The sequence below is a fragment of the Limulus polyphemus genome, unplaced genomic scaffold (assembly GCF_000517525.1).
Source record: "Limulus polyphemus unplaced genomic scaffold, Limulus_polyphemus-2.1.2 Scaffold3911, whole genome shotgun sequence".
NCBI lineage: Eukaryota > Metazoa > Arthropoda > Merostomata > Xiphosura > Limulidae > Limulus > Limulus polyphemus.
This window is the reverse complement of record NW_013669521.1, coordinates 28,075-53,639: the sequence shown is the minus strand read 5'-3', so window position 1 is coordinate 53,639 and position 25,565 is coordinate 28,075. Positions and strand designations below refer to the sequence as shown.

The 25,565-nt window shown below is 35.2% G+C and overlaps 1 protein-coding gene across 1 annotated transcript; it reads left to right on the top strand.

The window, feature by feature from the left end:
* The first annotated feature begins 12,068 nt into the window (after positions 1 to 12,068).
* Positions 12,069 to 22,867, top strand: LOC106470259 (zinc finger protein 91-like). Its single transcript, XM_013930804.2, has 2 exons — positions 12,069 to 12,211; positions 15,923 to 22,867. The coding sequence occupies exon 2, from the start codon at positions 17,063 to 17,065 to the stop codon at positions 20,333 to 20,335; it is 3,273 nt and encodes a 1,090-aa protein (XP_013786258.1). The 5' UTR covers positions 12,069 to 12,211; positions 15,923 to 17,062; the 3' UTR covers positions 20,336 to 22,867.
* The last annotated feature ends 2,698 nt before the right edge of the window (positions 22,868 to 25,565 follow it).

Genomic DNA, 25,565 nt, shown 5'->3' with positions numbered 1-25,565 from the left:
CTCTCGACGAGTGACAAACACACACTACTTTATGGCTCACTAGCTACAAAACTCACAGACTCATAAGTTACAGGCTTATATACTAATGAAGAAGGGCACCTCGAACACACTCGGACTTCCCTGATCATTCGAGAAACTCATCACGCACGCTACCAGCACCAGCAGCTTCACGTGACTTCCGATGTCGTAACAATACAAATCTGTACAAAATGTATTTCCTGGCAACAACGTGTTCACTTACTTTTGGAAATCACTTTTTAATATTTCTATAAACCATTAATCGAAAATCGGGTCTTTATGTTTCAAACCCAAACCTGTGAATATATTCTGCTTATGATACTGATAGTAGGTAGACCATATTAATAACAAGAAGTACAAACATTTGGATGACAAAAGTGGTTTGAAATGCGTATGGGCCATAAATAAGAAAACACAAAATGTGTACGAGTGTTAAATTTGATAAAGGAAAACTGGGGTTAGGTAAATGAAGAGAAAGGAAATTGAACTTGAAGAAAATAGTAATTGAATAATTTAAAAAATGAAAAAAACATACGAAGACGTGCTGGCCTCTGTGTGAAGAAGATAGAACTATATATAAATGCCTCCTAGGCCTATAGTTTAGGGATATCAACAGATCTCCATCTTACAACTACTAATATACATGCTGTATTCTCCTCGTCATTTTACTGGGACTCGGCTCAAACTTGCTTGGCGTTTCGGAAAATCACTTGATCCCATTTTAAAACTACTTGTTGATTGTTTTTTCCGTCAATACTGAACAGCAGTGAGAAAGGTACTTCAGAGTCATCTGTTCCCATACGATTCGTTACCTCTCTCACATGATAGCTTTTTTCGATTATTACTAGCCTTGTTACCCCTACGTATTTAACGTGGTTTAGCTGCGCTATAACATGTAAATAACCATGCGACGACTTTCTTCTAATAGGAGCACGACACACACACTCCTCGCGCAGCGAGCTCTCCCTTATAGTCTAACCCCATTTCTCTATCTATCACTCACGTATTTTGACTTATTGGTCGCTGCACTTTGAGTTCAAATTTTGCTTTAATTTGTTCATAGTTTTGAAGTTAGTTTTTTGCATTTAACTTTCGACTGTGGTAGTCTAAATGCAGTTCTATACAAATTGAATTTCTTTAGTGAATTGTTTCCAAAGACTGTTATTAATTAAGCTATTTCCAATTCAGTTTCGAATTTACAGTTTATTGTTAAGACTTCTTCAACTGCTACTACTACTACTTTAGATCAACCACCTGTTGTTGAGACCACAGATACGACGTTATGGCAAAGGAGGTTTTGGCACTCATTTGCCATGAAGTGGAGTCGTTCATGCCGCCTCTCAACCAGTTCTCCCTTATCCAAGGGACACTGGAGGGGAAGACAAAGACTTAGACAGCCTTCTCCCCACCCCTCCCTTTGCTGTTCAGTCAGTCCCATGTAATTACAACTGGTGCACCTAGTCCTTCTATATGTCACATAGCACAGCAACCAAATGTATACGTTACAATAGGGAGTCTCACAGAATTATAGTTGTTTATGATTGCTAAACCTTTCTACCAGCGAGGAATGTTTGAACCAAGAAAACGGTGTCAGCGAGTTGATATATCAACATAGTTCTCTTCATCATGTTAATAATCTACATTGGTCTGGGCAGTTTCTTTGGATCCATAAATATATACATTTTATCCATTGAATTTGTAGAAACAAAGCCGTACAATAAATTGTGTGGTTCGTATTACACAATACTAAATCCGATATATATGTCTGCCCAAATCCAACCAACAGCATGTCAAAAAAAATGATGATTTGAAATTGTAATAAACAGACAATGCACTGACTTGGCAGCAGTCTGCTTTATGTAATATCATTGGGGGTAAACATAATTTTTCTTTGTTATTTTCACTAATTAAAAATCAATAAAACCCCAGTATTACAATAGCACAGTTAACGTTGTATGCTTGTTATCATCCCTATTAACATTTTAAGGGACTTTCGTGGAGGTAAGTATCTATCGCAAATTCATTTTTATTTGTAAAAATATTATAACTTTCCTTCCCTTGTAAAAAGGAAAATAAGATATCTTTTGATCAAATCAAAGAGGGTCTGGATGCTTCTAGCAGGAAAGTACATAAGGCTTGAAACATTTATTACTGTACCAATCAAACTATATTTTGTAAAATTCGAAATTCAGGCCATCATTTTTGACTATGGAACATGTATAAACACTTGAGGCACTCCTCAACAGATGGATTTATTGGGTCTACGGTATTATCAAAAATAGTGTTAAACAACATAAGTATGGTTTTTTCGTACATTTTTGTTGCATTATACAAATCATTTCCAAAGAAGTGTATTTGTTTTTGTTTACTCTTTTATGAAAATAATAGCTGTTTTTTTTCTATGAGTATGTTTATGTATAGGTAAATGTGTTGTAATAACTTTCTATGGAAATAAAATGCCTTTATAGCATTTAATTTGAGCACAGTACATGTTGGGAGGTATTGGTATGCACTTTTTCATTTTGTACTAATTGTTAATGAACTTATTCTTTGAATAGGTGCACAACGCAAAGTATAACTAGTGTGTTTAAAATATTATATCAACAATTAAACTGGTTAATTGTTAAAATTACTACATTTTAGGGATATTTAGTATTATACAACTTCAAAAATATTTTTTATACTTACCCCCACCTATGTTAATAGATAATTCGACTGTGGTCTCTTCCATCACCCGGCAGGGGGAGGCATTTGTTGTTGGCCCCTGTGATTTCAAACATTGGTCCTTGTGTATTTGGCACACAGAGATCAGATTTACCTGCATGTTTGCCATATTTTCTCAATCTTGTCACAGGTCATTTAGCTCATCCCGACCCGATTCTTCCCACACATTATTTTCCTGTTGCTGCCTAGTTATGGACTGGAGATGATCCACCAATAATGTTAGTTCACCCTTCTGGTTGGGACCCCTCATCCTACCACTGCCTGGATGTCATTTCCTGGGTGGTCTGGTTTTGGATTAGAGCTGAACCAACCAACATAAGTCTTCACGAGTGAGATAAATGGTGAAGGACTTCCTTCCTACTGCCAGATGGATGAAGCATTTCTGGTACTGCTGGATTTGAATAGAGTTTATTTCCCACATTGAAGGAAGACCCCCAGCTTGCTGGGAGTAGATGACTTATTCCTAGTCCATGTTCTGAGGATTGATGTGATCTCCAGATTGCAGTCAGGTGCACCATCATTTTACATCAGGGGTGCATCTGGATTCGATTGGTTGAGGACCTCCAACTTTCCTGGGACTGGATGTATCAATCCCTGTCCCATCAGTTTGAAGATGAAGTTGATTTCCCAATTATGTTCTGGCATGCCACTCTATTTTATGGGCGTGTCTGGCTCCGATTGGTTGAAACCTCTATCTTCTGGGGACTGGACATATCTTGCTTGGTCTCAATGGTTTGAGGATTGAGTTGATCTCCCGATGAATTGAAGACCTCCACCTTCCAGAGAGTGAAAGTATCAAAACTGGTTCCCAATTATGACCTGATACTCCCTAGCCAATATACAACATGGGAAAGTCTAGCCTTGATTGGTTGAGGATCTCATCCTTCCGGGAATTGGATATGTCATTCCCAGTTCCCCTGGTTTGAGAATGGAGTTGTTTACATGGCTTCATCCAGACTTGCCCTGTCCTCTATTTCTGGGACACTTTCTGCTATTTTTCGTCTGTGCCTCTTTGCCTCCCAGTTAGTGACACTGTTTTTCATCAAGGGCAAAAATTATACTTGGTTCAGATGTGGTGAGGTCTCCCACAAGTGTGTTTCCTCTTCACAGAGATGCCTCCATGAGCTCTCTTTAGATGCTTCCTGAAGGGGGCTTATCTAGGTGAAATTACACTGGTCCCTCCACCAGTTCAGTGTGGAATTCTAGCTATTATGTAGGAAGAGGTAAGGTATTGTATCGGAAGTTATAATTTCCTATGCAGAAAATGCACTTCCAATAGATACCTATCTCTCCTCACACTCCTTTCTTCCCCACTTCCAGATTTTGGTTCTTGGTGCCTAATCTCTAAGTGAGGTTAGACTATAATTCAGGGAGAACTAGATGTATTTTCTTGTTTTTGAAGATTCTAAGTTTGGCATTCGTCCAAGCTGAACAAGTATACATGGCTTATTATTAAATCTGTCAGTTTGACATGTCCTGGCAGTGAGGGCACTCGACTCATGGGTTTGAATCCCATCACTGAACATACTCTTTCAGCAGTGGGCATTATAATGTGAGAGTCAATCTTACCTTCTGTTGGTAAAGAGTTGAAGGTGAGTGGTGTTGACTAGTTGCCTTCCCTCTGGTCACAGTCAATCTTACCTTCTGTTGGTAAAGAGTTGAACAAAGAGTTGATGGTGAGTGGTGTTGACTAGTTGCCTTCCCTCTAGCCACAGTCAATCTTACCTTCTGTTTAGCCCAAAGAGTTGATGGTGAGTGGTGTTGACTAGTTGCCTTCCCTCTAGTCACAGTCAATCTTACCTTCTGTTGGTAAAGAGTAGTCCAAAGAGTTGATAGTGAGTGGTGTTGACTAGTTGCCTTCCCTCTGGTCTATCACTTAAGTAGCTTTGAGCAAAATTCAACAACCAAACCAAAGAAACAAAATGAAAACTTTTTTTTACTGCTTTTAATGAGAAGAACCAAGTTGTCGCTGACAAATTGTAAAACTATGTGGAAGATTTATCAAACAGTGACAGCTTGACAAATAAGGCAAGTCAGAAACTGCCTCGGGTATAATTTCTATGTTTATATTACTAATCTAAACACGTAACCAAACGTTTTTTGTTGTCTTTTCATTCATTATGTTTTAGTGCTACATATCTAATGAGAGTGTAACAAAACATTAATTGATTGCTACTAAAGTTTCTATCACAATTTGATGTTTCTGAATAGGGAAACAATAAATGTGTTCAAACAATGAGCATGCCAGAATGGCCCATTGTCATGCCAAGCTTTGTGTTTGTTGCATTCCCAGCCAACTTGATGAGCTCTGGTATTGAGTGAGAGGCTTAGTTGACAGTGGCGTGCAGTCGAGATGCTATTATATTCTTACTGGAAATCCTCAGTATAGGGTCGGTAAAAAAAAAGATTTGTTATTAGTCTTATTGTGATGTAATGTCACACAAATCACTGAACAATCTATAGATTTACTAATGAATAACTGAGGAATGTTGTTTAAATGGACGTGAATTTGCAGGATGTGACATACATTGATTAGATTTGGTTGAAAATGTACCTATGTATAGTGTGTGCCTCATCTGTCAAAAAAAAAAGGTCACCAGTTAACAGTGGTAGTTCAAAAGATAGTTTTACATACAATAAGTAATAATATCCTAGTAATATTATTGTACATTTGATCAAACTAATAGGCAGTTCTAAATGTTACTGGCTGGTTTGTCTTCTGGGAATGCACAGAAGTTAGCTAAGCTTATTTCCAAATGGGAATATATCCTGATATCAATCACAGTTTAAAACTGTTAGTGAGTTCTATTAAAAGTTTGTAGCTACGTTTTTTGTTTTTTTTTAGTTAAACAATTAATAATCTCGTTGTCTTCTGTGGTTTTATTTTTAAGGAGTTGATTTCCATTTGATATATTTCAGCTATAGGCGATCTTATTTTGAGAAAAGTAGTTTTCTAGTGTAAACTTTACCAGATGAAAGTTTCAGTTTGGGTTGTACTTTTGATGAAAGTGGACTACAAGGTGTGTACACAAAACCGTACAATTATAAGTAAACTTTACCAGATGAAAGTTTCAGTTTGGGTTGTACTTTTGATGAAAGTGGACTACAAGGTGTGTACACAAAAACCGTCAATTATAAGGCAATAAAGTAGTTTTCTAGTGTAAACTTTACCTGATGAAAGTTTCAGTTAGGGTTGTACTTTTGATGAAAGTGGACTACAAGGTGTGCACACAAAAACCGTCAATTATAAGGCAGTAAAGTAGTTTTCTAGTGTAAACTTTACCTGATGAAAGTTTCAGTTGGGGTTGTACTTTTGATGAAAGTGGACTACAAGGTGTGCACACAAAAACCGTTAATTATAAGGCAGTAAATGGACCTTTGGACTGAGGAAATTTTAGTCTTAAGATCTATGGAAGTTGTATCACGATGGAAGTAAAAATATTAACATTAATCGTTAACAAACTTTAATTTCATATATATATATAATGCGGATGCTCTTCAAATATACTATGGATATCTTACAAAGAAACAGTAAGGTTATTGAGTACGAATTTTTATACTGAAGAGTAGCCTGTAATGCTGTGAAACCAATTATATAAATAACAGTTTGGTAAAGAAGAAATGATTTGAGTTTTCTGAAGTATAATATATATATATTATTTTGAGATGATATTTGAATATTTTAGGCTTGTGAGAAGAGGTAAAAGTCTTGCAGTATTTTTTGTTCATTTGATATTTTACCAAATTTATGTGATTCCTTTGTAATTGTTAAAGGAGGTGCAATAGCCCTCGAAATTTGATGTTTTTATAATTCCGTTTGTGGCAATGATAAAATAGCCAACAATGCCTGACTCTTATGGGTTATTGGCTGGAAAATTACGGGCGAGAGTCCATTCAGATCATCCGCTTATTTTTACTGAAAAAAACTAAATCTTTTTAGTAGAACAATAACCATCTTTACACCTTTAGTATTTCAACAGTTACAGGAAAGTAACCTAAGTCTAAAATATCACTGATACTACCAGTGTTGGAAATATGAGTTTGGTTATTGTTATTTAACAGTATAAGTTCTATTCAATCACTATTGGATATTTTGATCTGAGGACGGTCGTGCATAAGCATACAGTATCACATCATGTTTATTAACACACCATAGCATTTCCAACCATTTGTAGACCTCGTGATGCCTGAACTATGAATCCAAAGGTTAGTGGTTAGAGTCCTGTAACTTCAAAAATGTGCTGAACAGTTTGGGGCCGTGTGTACATTGAAATGTTAATAGTCGTCAAATTCCACTATTCAGCAAGATAAGAGTAACCAAAGAGTTGTAGGTAGGTGCTGTTGACCAGCTCTTTTTAATCTGTCATCCAAGATGAGGGAAAACTGTTCATATATAGCCTTTTCGTATCTTTATTTGAAATTCTAAAGCATATGCAGTTAAACCACCTTGTGTAATGATGTGAAGAGTGGTAAAAGTGTGTGTTTCCCGCTATTATACTTGTATCCACAGATTTAAACATGGGAAAACAATCTCAGTAGTTTCAACCACGACATTTGAGAATTCTTTAAATTTCACCAGTAACTAACTAATTCGTAAACAACGTGTTGGGTTGTGGTGGAATATCCCTTATTGCTTGTGCCTCTAGTAACTTACAAAGAGGCATGGTTGAGAGTATTGCAAGTATTAGGTTTGGGGAATAGCACAGGTTTATTCACGTTGCTTTTGTTACCATATTTTGATGTGGTTACAGCCAGGAAATCTTAGTCGATAAATGATTATTATTACGTTTTTAAATAAGTGAGTTCTGATTTTCTTAAGAAAAAATGACAAAGCTAAAAAAAAAAAAAATCCAGGATTCAATTCTGCATGGTGAACAGAACTCAAATTAAATACTGTGTAGCCTTTTATTAACAACTGAAAAAAAGAAATAATTGACCGTTCTAAATAAAATTCGTGTTATAATTATAAAACCTAAACTCGTATATTTAACGTCGTTATATATTAAATTCCATGAAAATTTTCCCTGCCAGTTAAAGAATGAAAAGCATTCGCCTTTTTGCAAATGTTTCAATAAATTACTTTGTAACATTGACGATCCTGATAATTTTTTTAGATATTAATTCGTTATTTTAAACAGCTTATTTAGAGACTATCATATTTTAGTTTTTTTTTTTTGGTATGTGTCAAAAGGAATAACACTTCTGTATTATATGTTAACGGAACAAATTTTCAAATTCGTGGTAAATTCAGTCGTACTGTGATCTGTCTACAATATTGGAACGTGGACAACAACCTCAACTGCCAATATCTGGCCAAAAACCAAACGATTCTACAGAATAATCATCTGTGTAGTTGAACTGTATTCACTTGATATCATAATGCCATTTTAAACCACATTTTTATTTAACGTATATATATATGTTTTCAAAATTTTCATGCATATAAGTGTATGTAGATTTCACATAGAATTTTGGTCAAGAAACTAAAGTTTCTTTCACCCTAATTACCTAGTGAACTGTGTAATTTATCTAGGTTATCACATACGCATTATCATGAGAAAGACTTCCTTCTGTATAGTTGAACATGCTGTGTGAAAGTAGAAAGTGATGTTTTTTATTGGTGGGTCAATTGATACTTTTAGGTCACAACGTCTATTGCTTTTTGATGGGAATGACCAACAGTGCACACATTCTGGGAGGAAGAGCACTGGTTATTGTTTCATCTATATAATGCTATGTTTTCTCAATCTAGAACAGATTTTCATTGACTTTAGACAGATCTTTCTAAGTCTCCAGTAAAGGCACTGTCCTTAATTCATAGAACTCAGTTTGTTTGTTTGTCTCTTGAATAAATAGTTTTCACGTTACTTTCAGTCACAACTCCAGGACAGATAATTTATATTTACTCTCGCAAAACATTCTCTGTAGAACCTACCTGATTACTCTGAAGGGAAGTCAGTGTATGCTATGTGTTCTCTGACTATAACAGGTCTAAAAACCCGATTTTTAACGTTGTAAGCATCCAGACTTACCACTGAGCCATGCCACCAGAGGTACTACAAAAGAAAATATTTAAAGAAAATTAAAGCCTAGTACAGGAAGGCCTCAGAATCATATTAAGACAAACAGAACTAAAACATGACTTGTTAAAACTATATTCACTTTCAATAAATTTTCATTTTGCCAGCGCTTTGTTAAACAAGTCACACTAAACACTTTCAATCACGTGAAACTCCAAGTATCATAAGAAAACGTCTAAGCAAAATCCGAGTAGAAAATGTGCTTACCAGTCAACCATCATCGTTGCATGCTTCGAATACGAACTGAATGTTACAGACGTATCTATATTGTCACCCTGGTGGGTCAGTGATACGTTTATGGATTTACAACACAAAATTCTGGGGTTCGATACCCTAAGATGGGCATAGCAGATAACCCAACGTGGCTTTGCAAGAAAACAAATACGTATATATTCATCAGAAATACAATGAAATGTAGACATTCGCCAGCACCAAAACTGAATGTCTGAAGATTTAGATCCAACTGACAACAATATCCTTGGAACAAAAGAACTGGTTTTTGATAAGGGGCTTAAAGAAACTACCAAAACAAAACTGGAAACTTCTTATAATATTCCTTGAAAATTACGACAAACACATTTCTTCTACCTATGTGGCATTTTAAGGTGGATCTGGAACCAACAGGTAAACTGTTAAACCACAATCACAAAAGATTTGTTAGGACTGAAAAACGAGATTTGAATTAAGAATGACTCGACCAAGAGAATGGAGGTTGACACTCTTTTTACGAATGGAAAAAAAACAATACATAAACTTCGCTGCATGTAAAATGTAAGGGTTGGCAAAACTATTGACAAAGAAAATCTCTATTTGTATTAGTTAGATTTCTATGCTTTTACTGGAACTTTATTTCTGACAAAAGGATAAAATGAAAACCAAAGCGATACTAACAACTTCACAGTACAAACATCACGGTAATTTTGAAATTTCTAATTTTGCTTGAAATTACTTTACAAATTTTAAGTTCTACAGTTGATTCCAGAATACCAAGACATTAATGTCATTTATAGAAATAAGATATCAGAATATCTAACATAACTGGCTCTATACATCACCATTACACCCAGAGCCCATTTAGCCTTGCTCAAAAGATTATGTAACAAGTCAGCTAGATGCTATGACAAAAAGGTATTTGTCCAGATCTTTATCTCTGCGTGTGAGACATACCATAATGACTGGTTAACGTTTGTAAATAGGTTGAAATATATATATATATATATATATATATGAATAAAGATTTTTTTAAACCATACTTCATATCCTATATATGACTTTAACATTTGTATTATCTTAACAAAACGACACCGAAAAAAGTCTTTGAAAACTATAGAAATTTACTTGCCTAATATGAAACTTATTTTCTTAGTTAAGGTTGAAAATAAAGTAATTATCTCATTTTGAAATGCTCTTAGTTGGAATTAATAAAGTATCCAGCTTTTCTCCGATGAAAATGGCTTTAAATATCCCGAGTTGTTTTGATTAAATCAACCATATTAATCGTGATTTTTTGCACAAAAAAAACGATTTCTTTACCTAACTAAATAAGTCAATAAAGATAACTATGTCCGGAAAAAATAATCTGTTAAAGCTATTTTAATCAAAGCAAAACCAGGTTCGTTGCTCCTGCTTCTTGCATGTGCTTTGCATGACATTTCAAGTTTCCCTACTTTTGGTGCCCTGATTTCGACTGGCCAAGTGTCGTTTGCAGCGTATTCTAACTTTATTATCGTTCCATTTAACGAAGAATTGATTTATTCTTTTCTTGTTGCAACATGACATAAATTAAAATTTGCCAATACCAAACTTTTTATAAAGTCTTTGTATAGCTGATTTTAGCTAGCAAAGCAAAATATATGGCTGGAGCAAGCCTATTTAATTGATTGATTGGGATGGCATTTTCGAAAGAAAGCACCAACCTTTTTCAGTTAAGGGGAGTTAGAGAGTAGGCATGTATGTATAAAAAGAAAAGAAAGGGAGGGAAAGAGCATAAACGAAGACTCCACGAAGTTTTAAAATCATTTTAACACATAACCGATTATGGATAGAATAATTCGGAGAAGTTCTCACACAGAAAAGAAACGTAAATAATAGCTCTCTTGATCTCAGATTACCAAAAAAAAACTCGCCTTTTCAATTTGAGACCAATTGGTCGTCCTATTTGCCCGAAATTGCTATATTGATCACTTTGACCTCAACTTTCGGCCTCTGAGGTCACGACCACATAGCCCATGTTACTGCCTGCACAATGTTGTATATATGTAGCCCGAGTTTGTAGCATTAAAGATGTGGCCGTGCATAAGAAACAGACCCATTGAGAATTTTGTTTGTTTGTTTGTAATTATGCACAAAACTACACAATGGGCTATCTGTGCTCTGCCCACCACGGGTATCGAAACCCGGATTCTAGAGTTGTAAGTCCGCAGACATACCGCTGTGCCACTGGGGGCTCCCATGGAGGGAGAGAAACATTCGTGCTTGTATATATAGATGCAATAGGCAAAGTTATAGTTAACCCATTCTTGCATTATACCGTTTAAAACACACACTTATTATTATTAATATTTTATAAAAGCCTTGATAGATAATACCATGAGCGTTTTGTTTAATGCAAGAAGATTGGCAGTCCACAACAGTGTTACAACGGTCACTTACACAAGTCTGTAGGTTTATCGTATTTATAGAAATACACATTGAAGTAATTCTAGAGCTAGAGCCAAGATTTATGTTTGAGGGGAATATGCCTAAAAAAATATTTACTCCCCCCCCCAATAAAGTTGCTACTCCTCTCACTCCGTTTAACATTTTGGGTATTTTCCCTTTGTGGGGAATAAACCCTCTCACTTTTCTTTGTCTCTGTCTCCCTTTTTTGTTGGAATAGATGAATTTTCGGGGTTTATTATCATTCCTCTGCCTACGGCCTTAGATAATTATTTCATATTGGATTATAAAGAAAGTTCTTTGTTGTGAAATTTTAATGCTTAATTTATTGTCAAGTCAAAATGCTATATTATAATTCTATTATCATGTTTATACAATTAACAAACTTTAATACAGTAATTAATTTGTTGGTTAGCCTCAATAAAAAATTAATATCTATAGCACTGATATAGGTGTCGTCAAATAATCATAACTTATTATTTACCCATTTTATGCAAAAGACTTAATGAATAATAAAAAAGTTTGATAACATTAAATTCCGAAACCATAGTGTGTTTCAATATTACGGTTCGACACCAAACAGAATCTGAGATGGCGCGTAGCAACGCTGTTCTCTTGGCCTGGTGGTATTGTGACATAAAACGAAAAGTGTGATTGCGGGGAAAAAATAGGGTTGACTATTTAAGACAGATCTACATTCTGAAATAAATAGTTTTATGGTTTTAGCCTCGGTGAGAATTTTTATTTTGTTATTAAGTGTAGTTTTTTTATTCTTTTAAATACAAATGAAATGAAATCTAACTATAAGACTACTAGTAGTAGTAGGCAATTTTTCCTTTTCTTTAGAGTTTAGTTTAAAAAGTTGACACAATAACCGCGGGCTATATCCATTGTGAAAAAAATAATGTATCCTGTTAGTTAAGATTTACTACTTAGCATTACTATAGTTAATATTATACTATTCTTAATTGGTGATATTTATCAAGTGTGTAATTTGTTTTTAAATAACTAAGATAGACGTGAGCCTTGCAAAAAAAAGTAGCATTCAAGTAAAAGACCAGGCTGGCTCACAAAGAACATAAGAAATAAAATTAAAGAAAAGCGCGATAAATGTAGTACTAGTAAGTTTAAATTGACTTCTGTGATGAGAGACTTAGGTTAGGGGATTATATATAGAAGATCAAGAGAGTTGATTAAACAGAACATAAAGATATCAAGAGTGTAAATGAAAAACGGTTGGCTGAAAATATAAGATAATAACTGGAAAGGAATGTTTATATACATTAAGAGTAAGCATAATCACGTTAAGATTGGAGTAAGACCATTGAGGGATAATAAAGGAAGGCACATTTGTGGTTATTATGAACTGGCTGGGTTACAAGATTTTACTTTTTCTTAAATATTTATTAATGAAGATTTAAGCAAATGTTTAAAAAGTACTTAAACGTGTTAAGGTCTTTGATGTTGCTGATTACTATGAGGATGCTCCTGCTTTACTTTACAAAAGGATTATTTGGTGAGTTGGGTAAATAAATTGCAGAAGGTTTTTAATTATAATAAATGTGAGATTTCATAATTTGAATTATAAATTGTATAATTTTGATGGGAATAATCGTAACGATATTATTAACAAATGGATCTTGGTGTTCTAGTTTATCAGTCTCTTGAGCCATCCTAGCAGTGTTCTGTTGTTGGTGGTAGAGCAAATAGGATTTTAGGTTGTATCTACACAAATATTGAATAATTTCTGTGTATAGAATATAGATCACTGGTTAGGCCACATTTGAAGTATCGTGTTCAGTTTTAAAGTTTTAAGTTTTAAAGAGTTCAGAGGATGGCTACTACTAGTACTAGGATGATATCTGGGTTGGAAATGTTGTTGTACGAGGATAGGTTAAGATCTCTGAACTTGTTTTCTGTTGGAAAAAGAAGAATTGGGGGAGATCTGATTCAGTTCTTTAATATCGTTAAGGGAATTCGTAATGTTGATGCATTATATTTTTTATTTGGTTGTCTGACTCGGCTGGTATTTTCATGTAGGCTTATAACATTAAAAACAGGGTTTTGATACCCATAGTGGGCACAGTACTGATAGTCCATTGTGCAGCTTTATGCTTAAAGCCAAGAAAACAAACCTTAGCATTAGTATTCTTTATGTCAAGCTAATATATTTTGCTTTAGTCTGATGTGCATCAGTGGTTTCTTAGTACCTCAATAATATCCCAGCATGCATAGGGTCATGTATAAAAATGCTGGACAGGACTAGTTGCCTATAATCATGGCTGTAAGAGGAAACCTCAAAGATTGAAAGAGGGGTGATTGTTGGGGTGCATTTGATGGTTGTGCTTACAGTGGTGCAAAGAGCACAGGCTATGAACTACTGAGCAGTGGAGAAATGTGATATAGTCAGATGAATCATCCTTCAAGATATTCTTGACAAATGAACGAGTGCACATGTGGTGCCAACCTAAAGAACTCTACAGCCCCGAGTGCTTGGTTAAAACAGTGAAGGGTTCTGGTGGTTTAGTAATGATGGGGCATTTTCTCATAATGTGGTGTCGCATTTCTCCTACAGAATTCCAGACACTGGTAGACTCAATGCCATGGCACGTACAGGCCGCACGTGGTGGCTCAACACCCTATTAAGTGACTTTACATTTTTTTGGCCACTACCTGCACATTTGTTACTATGTTAAACTTGTAATATCGAGTATTCATCATTACCTATTCAACTTTATTGTCTCAAAGTTGAGTCTTTGTTATCAAGTCTGTTAAAGTTGTAGAATCTCTTGTCTGTTGTTCAACCATTTTGCTTAATTAATGGACGAGTCACACCTGTGTGGTAGCCTCGGCATTGCATATATTTGTTGTCCATCTTTTACACAGGTGTTTCCATTTTTTTTGTCCACTACCCATACAATGGTTTGACAAGGTTTTATTTCGGTAACCAATGATAACAAAACTTTGTTAAAACATTGTACATTTGTTACTGTGTTAAACTTGTAGTAAAGTTTTCTTCGTTACCCATCCTCAGCAGACTCTTTGCTCTATACCTGAGCTTGGCTGATGACACACCTTCTTGTATATTAACCCAAAAATAGTTGGAAACAGTAAATACTCCTGACTGATAAAGTGGTAATTATTTCAGGTTTCTTATGTTAGGTTGCAGTATTTCTTAAAGTATCACTAGTTTTGTTAACCTTTAATTCAGTTTTCAGACTTGTAGTTTCTTTCTCTATTGTTATGATCTTGACATCAACAAGTTTCTCTGCCGTTACCGTCTTAACCTCCATAATTTCCTTACAAGTGTTTATATATCAATGGTTGCAACAAAATTTTTTCATTCTCAAATTTATGGTACACCTCTTACAGGTTTTTCAAAAGTGGCATATAAATTTCTGAGGTGACAGAGAATTTTTACATCTTCAGTATCCTTTGGTGGGCCCTCTGTGTATTTAGATTAATACTGTATTAATGTTTTACATCGCATAAGATGTTTCCCTATTTACAGTCTTGAATTTCTGAAGCATTTCTTAAATTTTTTTGTCAAAGTCTTAGTTGTGTACATCTACTTTTATTCATTTTAGCACAATCTCTTACTTTTCAATTATGTTCTGCTTGTCTTTTGACCATTAATAAAAGATCTTTAAAATGTTTTACATTTTGGTGTGACTTCAGATACTTAAAGCTACTATTGTTAATTGAAAATGGTGCTACTCCTCTTACGTGACCCCTCAATAATATCGAAAAAATTTGTAATTCAATATAAAACTACATCAATCAAGAAGAACTTGCTAACGGTGAAAGTAGTTAGGATATAAAGTGAAAATAATACGTACTCTACAAAGTGCAATGTTTGAATGATAACTGATTTGACACCAAGCTTCTGTGTGTCATGTAATGGTTGAAATCTTTACAAAGTGCAATGTTTGAATGATAATTGATTTGACACCAAGCTTCTGTGTGTCATGTAATGGTTTAAATCTTGGTTTAAGAGTCTTGTTCATTCAGTTATCTTCAGCTTATTCTACTTGCATTAATAGCCACATAAATTTTACAACCATAGTCATGCTATATCCGTATCAGTCTTTTCTTTCAAGTATCTTACCTATTGGAAAGTTGGAGAAAGATCTAGGTTCCAATTCATGTACCGTTTTTCACAGTACCAGCCACATCAATTGTATCACCCAAGACTCGTATTATTTCTCAGAGTGACGGGTCATTTTATATGTCACATCTTTCATGCTATATAAGCTATTACAAATTAATTTTTGCATTGTTTGTTTCCTTAAATATATTTTTAAGTTTTGGTTTGTTGTCAGTGAACCCGTATTCTGTCACCTTTAGCTGGGTAACGTTTCTAATGCAGCCTTGAATTCTTATTTTTATATATTATTATTATATGACAAGAATGTAAAATATTAATGTTTTTCTCTTTCCAGCTAGCTGATGCAGAATGGATATTGAGGCCAGAACGGAGGAATCACAAAGACAGACTCCTGTAATGATCAACATTAAAACAGTTGGTGGCCAAAATAATTTTAATTTGGTTAGTGGTAAAAAAAGAAAAGGTATCGGTAAAAAAGGCATCACCAGAACGAGGACATGTGAGGACTGTGGCTATACGTTTTGTTCATCGTCTAATTTGTTAAGACATAAACGAGATAATCGTTGTGGTCGATTGCACACGTCGCGTCTTTCGGGATCCTGGAATTGTCCTAATTGTAAATATCATTTCAGGTTTTATCCACTGTATGTTAAACATCTGAGAAGGTGCATAAAAAGAGTAGAACAGTTAGCCACCTCTGAAAATAAACTCGACACAGAAAACAAAATAGCAGAGCCTAAACCTTCTAATAAACAGAAAGGAGGTTTTCATTCTGTACCTAAAAAATCTTCAAATTTTCCCAGTAAATGTAAGGTATGCGGAGTGAATTTTCGCTCGGCTCTTCATTACAAGACTCACTTGAGTAGGAAAGGTTACTGCAGGCCTCGCCCCTTCACGTGCTACAACTGTGGGAAAATTTTTGACACCATTCATCACCTGATAGCTCATGAAAACCGAAAATCTTCTTGTCTTGCATACGTGTCCAGCACAGAAAAAATAGCTACGGAACAGTCTGAACAAAAAAATGTTCTAAAACAGGAAGCTAGTTTTACTAGCGCAGGAAATTCAGTAGAGTGTACTGAAAACAAATGTGAGAAGTGTGGCATGTTGTTTGAGTTTCCTTATCTGTATCGAAAGCACGTGCAAAGTTCCTCTTGTGCAGAAATCATGGACACCAAGTCTGTGGATAAAGTTCAATACTCGAATATTGGAAAGAACCTTCGATCCAAGAAACCTGTTCTGTGCCATACACCAAAGAAACCATCAAAACGAGGGTATCAGTGTAGAAAGTGTGGCTACATGTTTTCAAGAGTTTATCGCCTGAGGAAACACTTGAATAGAAAGTTTCCATGTGTTCCATTACGCCAGCATTTCTTAACAACTCGAAATCGTTCAGCTAGGAAGACCATGCCACCGGCCAGATTACAACTCGAACTCTGCGACCAGAGGAACAGCATTCCAGCTGAAACGACTCATGTTGTTGAAAAATACAAGTAATTACTACAAGAGTGTACACAGCAAAATCTTAAGAAAGTATCAAAAAATGACATCAAATCGACAGAAAACAAAATACGAGTCGGATATAAAGCCCCCTGTTTGCGAGCTATGTGATAAAACTTTTGTGAGTGCTAAATCTTTTGTTAAGCACATGCAGTTGCATCCAGGTTTCATTGCTTCTAACCATCCCGTAAAATGTCCAAGTTGTCCAGAAATATTTTCTAATCCTGCTTGTCTATTTAAACATCAAAAAGCAGAGAAGCATTGGGGATCCATGTTGTCTCGTACCCGTGAGTGCGAGTGCCCTTTCTGTGGGAAAGAATTTCTTTACATTGGACGTCGAAATGGCCATGTTAGGTCAGTTCACATGCAATCTGACCCAAAAGAGGCAAAAAAATTTTTAGATGAGACTACCTGTGACATTTGCTTTCGTCAGTACGTAGATGCCTCCGAAAAAGTTGCGCATATCCAGCGTGAACACCAAGGAATTTCATCAGTGGGTTTGGAGAGAGAATATACTTCCACACCAAAACCTTCAAATGTAGAAAGCTTATCAGAATCGATAGAGAAAACACCAAACAATCCCGAAAATTACAAGAAAAGTATAGAAACTCTGACGCCTGCCATGCTTGCACTGATGAAAAAGTATCCTACAAAATGTCCGTTCTGTTTCAAAATGTATTCTTCGTGTTATGTACGTGACAGACATCTAAAATGTCATACTAAGGAAAAACCATTTGTTTGTTCCTGGTGTAATAAATGTTTTGCTCGTTCAGAACACCTTACTCGTCATTATCAGCAAAATCATAATGACCTGCTTTCATTCAAGTGCCTTGGATGTGGAACGAAGTTTCCCACCCGATTGCAAACGATTCAACACATCGGAAAGGCTCATTCAGGAGTTTCAAGATCGAGCCTTCTTTATGAAATTAAAAATCTTTCCTTAGTATCCAGTCAACCAGCTCCATCAGTTGAGATTTTAAAAGAGGATTATGTGAAGAAGCCAAAACCATTTCATTATCCAAAACCAGGGCTTATCTTGTCACCTGATGACACTGCTCGTGGGATATATTCATGTGAAATCTGTGGTATTCATAATTTTACCAAAATGACTGCACTACATCGTCACAGGAAATCCCGGTTTCATCGAGAGAATTTACTTTTGAGACAAGTTAAATCAAAAACATCAAAAAGCTTGTCAGTCACAAGAGCTTCAGTAAGCTATAAATGTTCTGTTTGTGATGTTTCATACTCTAGCATCGCCACTTTTGTACCTCATCGCCTCAGTCATTTTCAAGCCCAAAATTTGGACCCTTCTGAGATCAATGAATGCAACCCATACAGTTGTGAGATTTGTCGGAAGACCATTGATCACCACCAGAAGGTACAAACCCACCTTCTGTCGCATCTTCAAGCAGATCGTACTACCAGGTTCATTAGCTCCACAGACGGTGATACTTTATCGCAGGAAAGAATGACCCTCATTGACCGAAAATCTACTCCGTCGGTCACTTCTCGTGAAAAATCAAATGTGAAAGTTGATACTAAGATCAAGAGCCCAGAAAACGTTGCAAAAAAAAGTATTCAGCCTTCAAAAATTTTACAAGAAAAAAATTATTCCAAACCAAGTGTAGAAAAACAAGAGCCAGAAGTGAAGACTGAGGAAGACCACACCAGAAATTTTTCTTGCTATAAATGTCAAACTGCATTTTCAACAAAACAACATTATACAGCTCATATTCGCCACTATTGCCCTCTCAAAAAGAATTCCAAGGACCTTCTACAGTCAAATTTTGAAAAATCGTGCCCTCCTGACACCATCACGAATCCACAATCGGTAACATCAATGGATATTTTAACTTGTGCTCATTGTTCTTTGGAGTTTGTTTCTCCCGAAGACCTTGGATGGCACGAAAAAAGTTGTCGTAAAGTGCACAGCTCTGAGAGGATTGACTTAAATGATACGCTAAGTTCGGAGTTGCACCAATGCAGATACTGCCACTGTGCCTTTATCACCCTGGATATCTGTCGTGAACACGAGCGTGCATATTGTAAGAAGTTACAGACATGTGAAGAGTGTAGTGTGGACTTTAAAAGTCATCAAGATCTCATTGACCACATTGAAAGCTTCCATGGAGTTAATCATCAGCTGAAATGCTATGTTTGCGGACAGACGTTTTACAGTCCTAGGGTTCTTAAAAAACATATTCAGTCTCATGAGGAGGACATTGCATTCAACTGTCTCTATTGTGCAGCTTTTTTTTCAGACGTAAAAGCTCTTTTTGAACATCTTGAAAGTCATGAAGTAAAGTTAAACATTCAGCAGCATGATGTTGATCTGGAAAATGAACTTGTTTCTAGCCAAGGAGAATCTGTAATAAATTCTAGCCTAGTAGAATCTGTAAAAAATTCTAGCCTAGTAGAATCTGTGGAAAAGTTCGAGTCATTTTCGGCAGAAGAGGGTTCAAAAAATAAATTTCAGTGTTCTTACTGTCCTCGGGGCTACAAGGACAGAGCACATTATCGAGAACACTTGGTCATTCATGAACCATTCCATTGTAAAGTGTGTGGAAAGGAAGAGAATACTGTCGTCGGTTTTCGAAAACATCCCTGTCAGCTTCCAGATGGAAAACTAGCTACAGGAATTCTCTATCGAAAAAGTTGGGGAAAGAAGATGATCAAACTTGTGAGAAAGAAACATTCTACATCGTTTAATTATACAACTGCAACTGATACGGAGTTGGTTGGTAACGAGGAGAGTAAAGCTGATGACGGTGAAGAAATAACGGGCTCCGATAAAATACACATAGGTTCAAAACGTCCAAAGACCACCACTGATGCATCAGAAAAACTGCTGGAGAAAGTGGAAAATTATAATTTCAAACAAGAAGAACTTGATGCTTTAAGAAAGAACTTTTCTCAGTTGCTCTTCTTTTTGGTTGCAGATCCAGAACTTATGGAACAACTTGGTTGGGGAGAAAAGCTCATAGACAGTGTACTGGATGATGTTCTTCAACATATGGGACAGCAACCTGTAGAGTACCACGACAGCCAGTCTGAACTAGAACGTCTGAGAGACAACATTCAGCTTTTATTAAAAATTTCCATTAAGGACCATGTGATGGATGACGTTGAAAAAGGCAGAAAGGTTATCGACGAATTGGTGCAGGAAATGTTAAATATGTGCACCTCGCACCTGGGAGAAGATTCTGTTGATAATAGTATGGAGTGGGACTCTAATGTTGAATAATGAAGATTATATCAATTCAGATCAGAATCAAGACAAAAAAAAATTGTATCTTAAAGAGTAAAATCCTAACCTGCTTAGATGACTAGAAGATAGTGATACAGTACGCTTGAAAAACGTACTTCACTTTTAACGTTTAAGATTAAATAGCTGCTTTCGGGGTGTAAAAATATGAAAACAGAGTGATAGCTTGAAAGCATTGTAATGCAGTGTTGAGTTGATAAAAATAACTCTGTACTGAAAACAGATTATTAACTATGGAAACTAATCGGTTACGATACACTGTTTACAAAAAGAGTGTACTTAAATAAGAAGTGGTTGGAAACAAAAGTTTTTGAAATGAAATCAAGTTGAAACTAAACAAAATGTTAATTAAAAGATAGTGTTGAAAAGGAAGTACTTTTTTTATGAGTATCAAGTTAGTTGGGCCTATTCTAAGTCTCGTAACTCCAAATGTAGGTATTGCTGGGCTTCGAAATTTCATATATATACATTAATTTGGTTATTAGGACAAATGTTGGTGATGAAACATTGCCATTGGTGGCACTTTTTATTGAAATATACCCAGGAGGATGGTTGAATGTGATGTATGGATGTGACCATTACTTCCATATTTGAGAGGTGGTGATACATGAACCCATCCAAGAACAAAAATGTGCAGGTGGATGTTATCTTTCAATGACTTCAGTAATGAAAGCAATGTGCCCATCGATTATTCAGTTGTCAAACACATTTAGCAGCAATGTGATAGCAGGTGGTGTAATATAGGGTGAAGCACCACCTTGCATGTATCCCATTTAACTGAAAAAAAACCCTATTCCCTGAAGTTCAGTAATAATGTGGTTATTGAAAATGTTAACTGTCACAGTTTGAAACCTATAATTGATGGCATCCTTAAAGAAGAATGGTTGTGGATCTGACCCATGTCGTGGCTTTCTCACCGTGCAATGATTGTTACGCTGTTTGTTTCTTTCCAGTTAAGAAAATGAGCCTCGCCAGTCCATAAAAATTCTGTCAAGACATTTGTCATCAATGGTTGTTCTAATCACGAGCTCAAGAGTGTAAAGTTTATCCTTTGATCCCAGTGTGTAGACTTCCTATTTCACACCTTACAGACTCTTGTTTTTTGGGATTCCACAATGTTTGGCAATTTCATTGGTGTTGCAATATCAATTGCAATTTTTCCAACTCCCACGACAACTCGGCTGGTGTTGGAGGGCAACCACTGTATTGAAACTGCATCAGGAACCTATCTGAAGCACCAGTTTCACGTGAACATGGTTTCATTGCTCACTGATGGTATAAAGTTTCACAATTGCAATTCTAACGTGCAGAGACAGACTGTTCGGAACCATCTTGGAAAAAACAAGTTTCTGCAGCTTTTATATTGTTTGTATGTAGATATATTTAGTGCACCCTAGTGGCCAATTTTTGTTTTCACTTTCAACATTTTTGTCCCCATCACCTGATCAGTATCTATACAAAATTACAAAGCCTATCCCTACCTACATTTGAAATTTTGAGACTTGGAATGGCCAAGCTAAATCCACATTAATCCTTTATAATAGGTTAAAAGCAAAGAAAAAAAATATCAGTTTACATAACTACCAGTAGTAGTTTTTTTTGGTGCACTGAAGAAGAAAGGGGAAACATTGTACTAACTAACCATTCTCTAAATCTGTAACAATAGTCACTGTTCTTGTAGTTGCTTAAATGTGTTCATCACGACTGCAGAATTCTCAAACGTTTTGGGGCGACAGACTTCTAATTTGCTACTTGCAGTCTATGCCTTACCTTACAATAAAAATAATATTTAAACCAAATATGCACTATACAGTCCCCCACACACACAAAGAAATATTGGTGTTATGAAATATTTTTGTATCTGTTGATGGAAGAGTAACACTTCCATCAAAGATGGCATCACCATATGATAAAATTGTGTTTATTTTACTCACACTTTCTTTAAATATACTAATTAAAACTTCCATTAGGTCTTGTCTCTCATATCTATACAATAACAGAAGTGATAGTACAGTAAAATAAATTTTCTTTTTTTTTTCTAACGACTTACAGTGTGTCACACAAATTTGGAAATGGTAAATCTCGACTTCTAGCAGATAGATTATTGGATAAGGCCTGTCATTTATTAGAATTTGTAAATTATATTTGTTTCTGATGGAGATGAACATCTGTTGGCCAGTTTCTTTACTAGAGAACAAAATTCACAATTTTTCTGCAGTCCTGCGTACACCTTTTAGGGGAGCAGCGTGGTTCAGCGGCTTTTTGCACTTTGGACTCGTAATCGAGAGTTTGCAAGTTCGAGGCAAAACGGACTACCCAGGTTAACCCGTGATGGACTGGCATTCCATGTAGTAGAGAAATGTGTCCCCATTCTCATCTGCTAGTGCCAATAAAGCCAAAGTTCAGCACCGGTTTCTAAGTACCATCTCGACATAGGAGGGATACAACCTAGTGTACACCTTTTAGCTCAACACTTTTGTAGTCATGTACACTGAAACATAAAAAAAAAAACATTCACAGCACTTTAATGCTTTTGTAGTCAAATAACTGATTTTATTGCATTTTAGAAAAATATGTTTTCTTTTACTTTTACATATGAATTTACAATTGACTAACCATTTAGTACCAGTTTTATTCGCAAACTTATTGTTATGTGCGAGTGTATGGAGCCAGTCTTTGTTAGTTGGTTACGTAATTTCAGCATACTATACTAAAATAATAGTGTGGTAGAATTCATTACGGTTTGTTAATAATCTATGACGAAGAAAACGATGGTCCAAAAATAATTCTATTAAATTGAATAAACTAGGAAATTCTGTAATTATGAATTTTTGATTAATTCCAACTTAATTTTAAGAGGGTCTATTTACATGTTGATGTATTCTCTACTTGTTGTATACAAAGTAGCTAACATTTTAAATCTCATCATCCTACTGCAAACCTTGATAAATAAATTTATTTTAAAATGTTTAAGTGTATTTTTTACACTTTTACATCAAATGTTGCACAGGTATATTCTCACGTACCATCGTCTGAATCTCTTACATTTTTTTTGGGGGGGGGGGTTAGTCTTAATTTTATTTGGCTATAAAAGAAACTTTCACTTGATTTTATGCATCCTTCCTAGTAGGTAATAAGCACTAACGTCGGTTTGAGTGTCCAATGAAAAAACGACAGTACTTCCAGAAATTAAACTCAATTTTATTGATTTTATGAATGTATTTTTGAACATTTTTTTTTTTGCTTCTGCAGCATTTTCAATTTAGTTGTTGGTAATTTACACGGCATAATTAGATTGATTGAACTTTGTTCTAATTAAGAACCTTTCTGCGAGTTTTGGTGTCTTAGAATTGTAAATAATTGTGAATTTTTGAAATAACGTGGGTTATTATTAATACGAATACAAGTTTTGTGATTTCCGTACCATTGGATTTGTTTGTAATAAATATAACTGGTGTGCATTTCCACAGATTAGAACTTGTATTACAATCATCCATGTTTAATTTGACAGTAAGGTTTTAACTTTCATGAAGTCCACGGTGTTATGTTACTGGTACACCTTGTGCACAAAAATAAAGTGTTGTATCATGATTCTGAATTCATTTTATCTGTATTACATAATTTCGAAGCAGTCTAACCAAGTTGAGTCTATTTTGGTGTCTTTGTGAATGGAACTCAATTAACTGTACGATGATAGCATAGTTGAATGATTTTGGTTTATTATCAGACCGTTAAAAACTTAATTAGGGGTAGAAATTTGTTTTAAAATTTACAAACTCACATTAGTAAGAAATTGTACTTTATGAGTATTAGAATAGTTATACATTCCAGATGCATAAATTAAAAGTAAATATAATAAGAAGGTATGAACATTCAGTTACCATTCATGTAGCAAGTTATAACAAATGCATTATGTTCCAGGGAAAGAGAAAAGGTATCTTTTAATGTATAGTTGTGTGTACATATATTAATTTGGTAGTGTTAGTAGTTAGGCCTAATGTTAAACACTAATGCATGCATAATAACATACCTTAGAATTGTTAAATTGCTCAGTATTATACAACTGGAAAGATGAACTGGCATGATTCTTTTCTTAAATAAATGAAACTATACTATTCAATAAAAATAATCATGATACATAAAATATGTCTTGATAAACAATGACTTTTGTCTACAAGCTAAGCCTGAATGAATAAACAAACTGAATCAACTTATCAGTTAAGTATTTTCACTCATTGAGGTTTTAATTATCAATTTTAGTATCTTGTGAAAATGAGAAGCTCATAAAAACCTGATAGCATTGCAGACACTTAGAAAAATATTTGTGTGGGTGGGTAATTACACACTTGTCAAAGATGCCAATTATCAACCTAAGCTTACTAGAATGATCTGTTTTTACTAACATCGTATCCAGCTAAGACTTTGGGTGATACGAATTAAGTCAGTGATGAAAACTCTGGAACAGAGTAAAATTTAAGGCCTTGTAGGTATCATTCAGTGATATGATACAACAATGCACAATTCTATAGAAAAAGTGCGATCCAAGTAGGAAGTAGTTTCCAGTCATATTGTGAAGTTGAGTCAATGTTTCATTTTAATGTTAAGAGCTTACTTTTTGAAGTACTGTGTGCCCATACAACAATCACAAATGGACATTGGCAGAAATGCCACTTCTGCCATATTCATCCATCCTAATCACAATATAAACTACCAAATACATGCATTTGCACACACAGTATACACACGTAAGGGATGACAAAAAATTACTTTTGTCATCATAAAACAGCAACTAGCCTAAATCGCTGTACTTTTCTATTAGTTCTGGTATCCAGGGGCAAGAAACCCCACTACCATTAGATAAGTACAAAGAATAATTCACAGAAATATGGCCACTTCCTCGTACTTTACACACCATGTCAATATCTAATACTGTGGAGAAGGAATGTTGACTATAATTCTGAACTTAATGTGTATCTACATGAAATCTGGCAAGCTTTCAGTAATATATATATCCAGGTCTGTTGTACACAAAAAAATCAGATGGGTTACAAACGTATTTGTGCACAAGATATATCTGTGAATTAAAGACGTCTGACACAGAGTTTGAGGTGATGTTCATGTGAAGAATAAAAATACCTCATTCTATCACACAGTTTGCATTTTCAAAACCATTAGAACCTCTGAAATGCATATTTACAATTTTTTCAGT